At 48.2% G+C, this 11,058-nt stretch overlaps 1 protein-coding gene and 1 pseudogene across 4 annotated transcripts in view; one reads left to right on the plus strand and one right to left on the minus strand.

The window, feature by feature from the left end:
* Tmem217 (transmembrane protein 217) overlaps positions 1 to 11,058 on the plus strand; it is a 36,417-nt gene that overhangs the window by 22,351 nt on the left and 3,008 nt on the right. The window contains exon 2 of one of the 4 annotated variants that reach the window (XM_031347072.1): positions 7,228 to 7,283. The exons of 1 other annotated variant lie outside the window; for it this stretch is intronic. Coding sequence is in view for 1 of the 3 variants with exons in the window: in XM_031347068.1 (XP_031202928.1) it covers positions 3,516 to 4,085 (570 nt within the window). In the remaining 2 variants the exon portion in view is untranslated. Of the gene's footprint in view, positions 1 to 3,504; positions 4,266 to 7,227; positions 7,529 to 11,058 lie in introns of those variants that run through there. 2 more of the 4 variants (XM_031347070.1, XM_031347068.1) reach the window with 2 other exon arrangements.
* On the minus strand, positions 7,285 to 8,874 carry LOC116075378 (annotated as a pseudogene).

Below are 11,058 nucleotides of genomic sequence, written 5' to 3' on the forward strand. Positions count from 1 at the left end.
GGGATTTGAACTCATGACCTTCAGAAGAGCAGTCTATGCTCTTACCCGCTGAGCCATCTCACCAGCCCGTTCTGTTTTGTTTCAAGTCAGAGTTTCTCTGTGCAGCTCTGGCTGTCCTAGAACTCACTTGGTAGACCTGACTGGCCTCAAACTCAGAGATCATCTGCTTCTGTCCCCCAAGTACTAGGATTAAAGGCACACCACCACCTCCTGAATAGATTGATACTTTTTTTTTTTTACTTGTATGAGTACAATGTAGCTGTACAGATGGCCATGAACTATCATATGTGTGGCTGCTGGGAATTAAATTCAGGACCTCTGCCGGCCCCGCTCACTCAGGCCCTACTCGCTCCGGTGTAATTCACTGTAGCTATCTTCAGACATTCCAGAAGAGGGCGTCAGATCTCATTACAGGTGGTTGTGAGCCACCATGTGGTTGCTGAGATCCAAACTCAGGACCTTTGGAAGAGCAGTCAGTGCTTACCCGCTGAGCCATCTCGCCAGCCCCTAGATACTTTTTAGAATGTAGTCTTAGGCCAGGTATAATGGCCCACTCCTTTATTCATAGCACTTTCAAGATACGAAGATCTCTGTGAGTTTAAGGCCAGCCTGATCTATATAGTGAGCCTCAGGACCCCAGAGCTATAGAATGAGACCCTACCTCAAAAAACAAACAAACAACAAACAAACAAACAAAACAGTTTTAGGCCAACTGTGATGGCACAGATTTTTAATCCCAGCACTCAGGAAGCAGAGGCAGGCAAAGTCTGTGTAGTTTGCATAGAGATCTGATGCCCTCTTCTGGAATCCTTGGGTACTGGACACACACACACACACACACACACACACACACACGCACACACACATTCGCATAGACATTACACACACTTACACACACATATTAAATATTGAAAAAAGTGAGAAATAAAAATGTAAGGGTTGCGATGCCCACGTTCTCCTCCACCATCAGGCAGAACGTGTCTTGGCAGAGTGCCCAGTGGATTTCCGCCTGTGTCTCATCTCCTGGAACTCAGTCCATGGGCATCCTCACTATGAGGTAATGTTTTCCCTGGATCTGGGCCTCTTGCCATCCTGAACATAAGCAGGCTCCCTTAGCAAAGCGGGAAATGGGCAGGGGAAAGATTCTAACCGGCGTCCCTGCGCACAAAGCCTAGCAAATGACAGTTAACATGCAGAGTAAACAGGAGCTGCCCGTTGGCATTATGACAGAAGAGCCCCGAGTTGGTCGGGGCTTCCCGTGTGCACAACCCTCAGTCTCCCAAACGCATTTGCTCATTGAACCCTCAAGGCGACTCTGCGAGGACTTCTATTAATGGGTATTTTCACTGATCATTCTTTTTTTCATTTTGGGCCAATGTGTGTGCACACGTGTGCTGCGGCAGTCTTGGAGAAATTGTTAGAGGGCAGTTTCCAAGTTGGTCCTTCGCCTTCTGCCTTGTGGTTCATCAGACTAAGAGTCAAGCGTACTGTAGTATGTTTCTGCAGAGATGGGATTTATTTTGACAACCATGTAACACTCTCATTGTGCAACTATGGAACAATTTCTTTCTCCTTTTATACCTTTTGTTTCTTTTTTTAAAGATTTATTTATTTTATGTACATGAGTCCACTGTCGCTGTCTTCAGACACACCAGAAGAGGGCATCAGATTCCCATTACAGATGGTTGGGAGCCACCATGTGGTTGCTGGGGATTGAACTCAGGATCTCTGGAAGAACAGTCAGTGCTCTTAACCACTGAGCCATCTCTCCTGCCCTCCCTTTACATGATGATGTATGATGGGGACACATGAGCCAGAGCACATGTGTGGAGATCAGAGGAAAACTTTGTGGAGTCAGTTCTTTCCTCCCACCTTTATGTATAGTCCGGGGATTGAACTCAGGTTGTCAGGCTTGGCAGCAAGCTCCTCAGCCCCCCAAACCTTCCCCAAAGCCCTTTTTCTTTTTATTGTTTTTTTGTTTGGATGGTTGGGTTTTGTTTGTTTGTTTTCAAGACAGGGTTTCTCTGTGTAGCCCTGGCTGTCCTAGAACTCACTCTGTAGACCAGGCTGGCCTCGAACTCAGAAATCCGCCTGCCTCTGCCTCCCAAGTGCTGGGATTAAAGGTGTGTGCCACCTCTGCCTGACCCCTACATCCCTTTCTTAGATGAGTTTTCCTGTCACTCAAAGTGCCTTTTAATTCACTCACTGTGGAGCCAACGATGACCTGAACTCCTCATCCTCCTGCCTCCACACACCAGAGTACTGGATTTATAAGTGTGCACCATGGTTTTATATGGCACAGGGGCTGGGAACTAGGATTTTATACGTGCAAGGCAAATGGTTCCAAGGAGCCAGGAAGCCAGTTCCTCTCTAGTTGTCTAGTTACCAACTGTTCACATAGTCACATGGTGTTTTCTTTTTTCTTTTTTTTTTTTTCTTTTTTTTTTCTTTTGGTTTCTCGAGACAGGGTTTCTCTGTGTAGCCCTGGCTGTCCTAGAACTCACTCTGTAGACCAGGCTGGCCTCGAACTCAGAAATCCACCTGCCTCTGCCTCCCAAGTGCTGGGATTAAAGGCATGCGCCACCACTCCCTGGCCACATGGTGTTTTCTAACAGTTCTCGAAGTTCTATTGTCTGTGTGAGGTCTAACCCCTTCTACAAAGCAGTGGTGGGGCGGGGGCGGAGGGGGGTAGGGGAGAGCGGCGGCTGTCAGTTATTAACATGGGGCGCTCAGGGAGAAACAGACCAATAGAGACATAACCCCCAGGCTCAGCAAGGTGATAGTCAGGGAAAGCGGGGCCTATCAATTCATTGTGACTTTTTCTTTGCTGTGGTGGGGTTTGTTTCTTTGGGCAGTTTGGCAAACTTGGGTTTGGCTCGTGGACACTCACCTAAGAATACTTATCCTGCACATTGACAAAACCAGTCCCCCACAGGAGAATGGAAACCCCTGCTCCCCTCCCCAGTCTATGGCCCACCGAGTAGGGCTGGCTTCAGAGGAACATGCTGGGATTGTCACTACGGGACTTCCGAAGCCAGGCATAGAAAAGATAGGGGCAAATCCATCTGTCTCGGCTCGCCGTCAGCCCGTGGAGAACGTCAGGCGCCTTCTCCTATGGCTGTCCGTCACATTCCAGGTTCTCTTAACTGAACCCAAAACTCTTATTTTGCCTAGACCAGTAAACTCCAGGATCTGCCTTTGTCCATCCTCCCAGCCCCCTCCCCCCAATGACCAGGATTACAGAAACACAGGCCACCGCAGGGGTCACACCGCAACGGACCCTGAACTCAGGTCCTCTGCAAAGCCCTCTACCCGCAAGAGAACATCCAGGCCTCGCCCCATCCCCACCCCAGCCCATCATCTTTGGTCAGCTGAAGAGGCTCTTTATCCCCTTTCCCTTCCCCTCTGCTCCCAAGGGGAGTGGCGTCGAGGCAGAGAGACCCGGTACTTCCAGGCAGTTGGACAGGAACTGAATCCCTGCGGGGGGGTTGCTTGTCTCCACAGGAGGCACTGGCATGAAGCAACGCAGCTTGTACGGGTTGACAGCCAAGATGGGCACCGTGCTATCGGGGGTGTTCTCCATCATGGCCACCCACATGCACCTCATCTTTGAAAGGAAACATCTAGGGACCGGCAACTGCACGGAGAACTTCCAAGCGCACGGCCTCAACGTGGTGGGGCACTTCTTCATCTGCTGGAGCTTCCAAATCGTCCTCTTCACGTCCATCGTCACCATGGTCGCCAGCTGCTTCCTCCTGTACTCCGTGTACGCCCAGATCTACGAGGGCCTCATGAGCTACACCGCCTGGATCCTCATCTACGAGTCCACCAACCTGGCCGTGCAGACCCTCACCGACGAGTTCAGCGTGGCCCTGGTCAGAGGCATGCGATGGTTCGGCTGGGTGTCGCGCGCCTCCCTACACTGCTTCTGGCTGTACTTCGTCGTCACCCAGGCCCAGATCATCTACCAGAGCAAAAAACAAGGCAACATCCTCACCTACCATAGACGTATCTCTTTGGGAAGCGGAGACCATCCGCGGCGGAAATCAAAGATTATACACTTTGCCCAGCACTACAGTGGATAGTGGTGGCCGGTCCCTTCCTCGGAGAAACTCAGGGTAGTCCTAGTCCCCCACAATGCATTTTCCCTTTTGCGGGGAGGACTGCTCTGGGTACGCTATATTATCCCCTCTAGCATCAACCCTTAGCTATGCCTTCTGTTATAGACCTGATAAGTGGAACAATTAAAAGAAAAAAAGGAAATACTCCTTAGTCTGTCTCTTGAGTTTCACCATCAACACACATACGTAATTTGTCCAGAAATGGTCAAAGGGTCTAGAGATAGTGATAGCTCTGCAGTAAAGGGGACTTCCGGCCTGGGTTTGGTTCTCGGCACCCACACAACAGCTTACAACTGTCTGTAACTCAGGTTCAAGGGGAAATCCAGTGCCCTCTTGTGGACTACACAGATACTGCACACATACGGTGCACACACATACATACAAGCATTCAGCCACAGTCTTAGTCACTGTTCTATTGCTGTTAAGAGACACCATGACCAAAGCAACGCTTACAAAAAAAAAAAAATGCGTTTAATTGGAAGGTTTGCTTACACTAATAGAGGTTTTTTTTTTTTTTGGTTTTTCGAGACAGGGTTTTTCTGAATAGCCCTGGCTGTCCTGGAACTCACTCTGTAGACCAGGCTGGCCTCGAACTCAGAAATCCACCTGCCTCTGCCTCCCAAGTGCTGGGACTAAAGGCGTGCGCCACCACCGCCCGGCACTAATAGAGGTTTAATCCACTATCGTAGCAGGGAGTGCGGAGGCACCCAGAGTACTGGGCATACAGCTGGGAGCTTTATGTCCTAATCCAAAGGGGGTAGGAAGAGAGACAAGCCGGGCTTGGCATGAGCTTTTGAAATCTCAAAGCCTTGGGAGGCAGAGGCAGGAGGATTTCTGAGTTGGAGGTCAGCCTGGTCTACAGAGTGAGTTCCAGGATAGTCAGGGCTACACAGAGAAACCCTGTTTCAAAAAAAAGAAAAAAGAAAGAAATCTCAAAGCCAACCCCCCCGAGATACATTTCCTCCAACAAAGCCACACCTCCTAATCCTTGTTCTTTTAAACAGTTCCACTTCCTGGTGACTAAACATACAAATAACTGAGCTTATAGGAGCCATCCTTATTCCACCACTACACACATGTAAAAGGAAAATAAATCTTAAAAAAAAAAAAAAGTAGGGGCTGGAAAGATGGTTCAGTGGTTAAGAGCACTGACTGCTCTTCGAGAGGTCCTAAGTTCAATTCCCAGCAACCACATGTTGGCCCACAACCATCTGTAATGGGATCCGATACATTCTTCTGGTGTGTCTGAAGACAGCTACAGTGTACTCATAAAAATAAATAAATCTTAAAAAAAAAAAAAAGTGTCCAGCCAGGGGGAGGGGTTGTGGCCTTTAATCCCAGCACTCAATAGGCAGAGGCAGGCAGATTCCTGAGTTCAAACCAGCCTGGGCTACAGAGCAAGTTCCAGGACAGCTTGGGCTACACAGAGAATCCGTTTCTTGAAAGACAGAAACAAAAGTGTCAATGGTGCCGGGCGGTGGTGGCACACGCCTTTAATCCTAGCACTTGGGAGGCAGAGGCAGGCAGATTTCCGAGTTCGAGGCCAGCCTGGTCTACACAGTGAGTACCAGGACAGCCAGGGCTACACAGAGAAACCCTGTCTCGAAAAATCAAAAAAAAAAAAAAAAAAAAAAAAAAAAAGTGTCAATGGTACTTAAGTAATCAAAAGGAATCTGTTAGGGCTGGAGAGATGGCTCAGCGGTTAAGAGCACCGACTGCTCTTCCAGAGGTCCCGAGTTCAAATCCCAGCAACCACAGGGTGGCTCACAACCATCTGTAATAGGGTCCGATTTCCTCCTATGGTGTGTCTCATGACAGCTACAGTGTACTCACATACATAAAATAAATAAAATAAGTCTCAAACAAAAAAAAGTGTGTTAAACTTGTTGCTATGCTATGCACTGTGAATGACAGTTCAGTGACTAAAGGAACCTGCTGGGAAGCCGGAGGGCCTGAATCCAGTCCTACACGGTACAAAGAGAGGACAGACTCCCATAAATTTACTCTCTGACTTTCTGCCCCCAACAGATAACATGCACGCACGCATGCGCACGCGTGCACACACATAAAAAGATAAAGGGTGGCCGGAGAGGTGGTTCGATGGTTCAGAATGCTTGCCATTCTTTCAGAGGACCAGAGTTTGATTCTCAGCACCATCACCCACCTCAGGTACCTCACAATTGCCTGCCTCTCCAGTTCCAGCGTGATCTAACGCACTGGCAGTCACTGCAAACATGCGTGCATACAGACATACACAGACACACACGTATGCAGAGACAAAAAATGGTAGTTTTTGTTTGGAGACATAGGGTCTCGTCATACAGCCTTGGCTGGCTTGGAACTAACTCGCTCTGTGGACCAGGCTGGCCTCGAACTCACAGAGATTCCCCTGCCTCTGCTTTACTGCTGAGATAAAAGGAGTGTGCTGCTACATTAGACAAAAAAAAAAAGTAAAGAAAGAAACAGAAAGCTGAGGCAGTTGTCTTTGGAGACATCGTCAAGGCCAGGTGTACAGGCAGTAAAAGAATTTGCCAGGTTCTAGGACAGAGACAGAGAATGTATTGGAATAGGCTATAAGGAGCGTGACAGGTATGTCCCCAGAGAAGGAGGTGGGGTGCTCTGCCGGGAAGGGAGGTGAGCTTTTTTGATGGGTATTTCTGTATAGAGAGCCTGGGGAAGAAGGTGTCTATCTGAGTGCCTCTGTTCACGTTTCGTTGCTTTGCTGTGGTATAAATTTTACAATGTGACTTCCACCTTTTTGGACTGGCTACGTGTGCTACCTGATGTTATGAGTCACTACGATCAGACTGTAAATCTTCTGAGCCTATTTTTTCCTTCCTTCCTTTCTTCCTTTCTTTCTTCCTTCCCTCTCTCCCTTCTCCCCCCCTCCTTTTCTCTTTTTTTCTTTTTTTTAGATTTTTTTTTTCTGTACAGCTCTGGCTGTCCTGGAACTCAGAAATCCAACTGCCTCTGCCTCCCAAGTGCTGGGATTAAAGACGTGTGCCGCCACCGCCCAGCTTTTTCTTTCTCTCTTTCTTTCTTTCTTTCCTTCTTTCTTTTTCTTTCTTTCTTTCTTTTTTTTTAATACAAATGTTTTATTTAACAGTTGCAGGTCATTCCATGGGCTAAGTAGTGGATATCCAGAACCCTACCAGCAGCCAGGTCAGCGCGAGCTCCGAGCTTCTCTTTCTGACTTCAATAAGCCGAGCACCCTCTCGAATGGGGCCTTTGACATTTCAGATGATAGAGCGACTGGTGTCATCCATAAATTCCACTCACACCTGTGTGCATTGTCCCTGCGAACTGGTCTTGCCCAGGACTTTGGCACTTTGGTCACCCTAGTCAGCCTGATGGGCTCTACACGACTGTGTCCATGATGGCGGCGATCTGGCCCTGAGCCAGTTAAGGTAGAAAATTCCCCACAGTAGTGTCCCAGTGCCTCTTGGTTTTGTTTTGTTTCATTTTGTTTTCAGAGAGGGTTTCTCTGTGTAGCCCTGGCTGTCCTGGAACTCACTCTGTAGACCAGGCTGGCCTCGAACTCAGACATCCACCTGCCTCTGTCTATTGGGATCAAAGACGTGTGCCACCACTGCTCAATATCCTAGAACCTCTTAACCACCCTCCATACCATCACAATAATAAACAAATTTAGCATGAGTTTTAGAAGGCACAAGCATGCAGACATAATACAGTCATATGTGTTGTCTTAGCCAGGGTTTCTACTGCTGCGATGAAACCCCATGACCAAAGCAAGCTGGGGAGGAAAGGGTTTATTCAGCTTACACTTCCACATGGCTGTTCATCACCAAAGGAAGTCAGGACTGGAACTCACACAGGGCAGGAACCTAGAAGCTGAAGCTGATGCAGAGGCCATTGGAGGGGTGCTGCTTGCTCCTCATGGCGTGCTCAGCCAGCTTTCTAATAGAACCCAGGACCACCAGCCCAGAGACTGCTCCACCCGCAATGGGCTGCGTCCTCCCCCACCAACAACTAATTAAGAAAATGCCCTGCAGGATTGCCTATAGTGCAATCTCACAGAGGCATTTTCTCAACTGAGGCTCCCTCCTCTCCGGTGACTCTAGCTTGGTCGAGTTCACATAAAACTAGCCAGTACACATATGTACATACAAGCCATAGAATCAGCATGAAATTTTGGTGAGGGGGTGGGGGTGGGGAGTACTAAGGATTGAACTCAAAGCCTCATGCAAGCTAGGCAACTCTTATTTCACTGGGTATGTTTGCAGTAAAAATTTCATCTTCATGGCGTTGAGTCTTCTAAGCCATGAGAATGGGGTTCTCTCTACGGGTCTAAGTTTTCAATTACATCAAATCTTTTGTTTTTTTTTTTTCAGTGTGTGCGCACATGCATGTGCACATGTGTACACACGTGTGTGTGCACTAATGCACGTGCGGGTGCCTGTGCATTTGTGTGTGTATGTGAGTGTGTATGCATGCATGCATGCAAACATATACGTGTGTGTGCGTGTACGTGTGCATGAGTGTGTGTGGGTGTGTGTGTGCCTTGGAGCATTTGTGTCTGTGTGTGAATGTGTATGTTAGAAACTGAATAAAGACTGAGGGACCCCCCCACTGAGATTGGTTAATTCTCTGGGCTACCATAGGCCAAACCTAGGGAAAGCACACACGTAGGTGTGTCCCCTGACCCAACCATGGAGATGATCGTGTGCTCTTTGAGTGCTGCCAGTCCAGTCAGGGGTAGCAGAAAGACCCCTCCGTCCATCTCTGACTCCATCTTCACTAGTTACTGGCTTTGCCTGTCTGCCGGCTGTCAGTCAGTTGGCCAGAGTCACAGCCCATGGCATTGCAGGTGTTCGTTAGCTTTCCTTGCCCTCACGTTTAATCGACAGGATACACCTGGAGCTTTTACCAGGGCAGAGAGTTAGCTCCACCTCCTAGTTAGCGCCTTGTCTAAAGTAGTTGCTTATGTTAGAAGCCATACTTAAAGCTAAGAATGCAACTGTTGCCGGGTGACAGTGGCACACGCCTTTAATCCCAGAACTTGGGAGGCAAGGGGTAGGTAGATCCGAGAGTTAAAGGCCAACCAGTTCCAGGACAGCTGAGGCTACATGGAGAAACCCTGTCTCAGAAAAATAACTAAAGTATGCTATTGTTAGCTGTTTCCGAATCAAGAACATATGCTATGCAGTGCCCAAAGAGACCAGAAGGGGGCATCGGGTCCTCTGGAGCTGGTAGTAATGAACTATCTCCAACATGAATGTTGGGATTCAAAACAAGTCCTTGGTAAGAGCACACTCCTAAATGATGAGCAATCTCTAAGGTCCCGTCCTCCCTCCTCCCTGCTCCTTCCTCCCTCCCTCCCTCCTTTCTCTCTCCTTTCCACATCTTTCCTTTCTACCTCCCTCCTTTCCTTCCTCCCTCCCTCCTCCTTCCCTCTCTTCTTCCTTTCCTTCCTGTCCCCTCCCTCTCTTCCTCATGTTGTTCGTCTTTAATTGGCATGTAGTCATTGCGCATAATCATGCGTTCACTGGAGACATTTCATTCCGGTGTGTATCATGTCCCCTAGGGAGATGGCTCAGGGGTGCAGGACACTTGCCACACAATCATGAGATTCAGAGTTTGTATCCCAGCTCACAAGTGACAAGCCAGGCGTCCCCTCAAATACAGACAACCCTAGCTCCCGCAGAGCTACTAGAGACAGGAGCATCCTGAGGGCTTCCTGCCCTCCACTCTAGCTAAGGAAATGTGAGCTCCAGATTCAGAAAGAGATTTTTGTCTCGAAGGTAAAGCTAAAGAGCAGTAGAGGAAGAGACCGGGTGCCCTCTTCTGGCCTCCACATGCAAGTGAACAGGTGCATGGCATAAGACACAGAAAAAAGGAGAGACGGACAGATGGATAGGCAGAGACAGAGACATGGTGTGGGGGTGAATGAGGAAGAGGACTGGTGATGGCTCAGTGGTTAAGACCACACTGATCTTCCAGAGGACCAGAGTTTATAGCACACACATGCAGACACACACATACACATAATTATAAATAATAAAAACTAAATTCGTAAGAAAGAATGTCTCGCGGGGCTGGACAGTGGGCTCCCTGATTAAGAGCACTGGCTGCTCTTCCAGAGGACCCAGGTTCAATTCTCAGCACCCACAACTCCGTGTAACTCCATTTCCAAGGGATCTGGTACCGTCACAGACATACATGCAGGCAAAACACCAATGGGCATTAAAATAAAAAAATCTTGGAGGCTGGACAGATGGCTCGGCAGTTAAGACCTCTGCTCTTCCAGAGGTCCTGGCTTCAGTTCCCAACAACCACATGGTGGCTCAAAGCCATCTGTAATGGGATCTTATGCCCTCTGCTGGTGTGTCTGAAGACAGTGACAGTGTACTCATATACATAAAATAAATAAATAAATCTTTTTAAAAAATAAAAAAAAATATTTTTAGAAAGATTGATAAGATAGATGATAGATAGGTAAATAGATAGGAAGAAAGACTTTAATCTCAGCACTCAAGAAACAGAAGCAAAGCCGGGCGGAGATGGCACATGCCTTTAATCCCAGCACTTGGGAGGCAGAGGCAGGCGGATTTCTGAGTTCGAGGCCAGCCTGGTCTACAGAGTGAGTTCCAGGACAGCCAGGGCTACACAGAGAAACCCTGTCTGGGGGAAAAAAACCCGTGGGGGGAAGAAGAAGCAAATTTAGGGCTGAGTGAGTTACTTGGTATCTACAATGTTGCCAGTTGTGTCCAACTCCAACTCTCTGAAATTGTAAGCCCCAAACAAACTCTTCCTTAAGCTGCCTTGTAAGTTAGGGTGTGTTAACACAGCAATAGCAAAGCAACCAACACACTGCACAATCCTTTCCAAACCCTTCTGCCAACAGAGGACCCAATGTTCCAACACAGTGGCCCCTCTCATTCAAACTACCAGAAGATCCTCTGATCTCCATGTGCAC

This window comes from Mastomys coucha, unplaced genomic scaffold, assembly GCF_008632895.1.
Source record: "Mastomys coucha isolate ucsf_1 unplaced genomic scaffold, UCSF_Mcou_1 pScaffold3, whole genome shotgun sequence".
Classification (NCBI taxonomy): domain Eukaryota; kingdom Metazoa; phylum Chordata; class Mammalia; order Rodentia; family Muridae; genus Mastomys; species Mastomys coucha.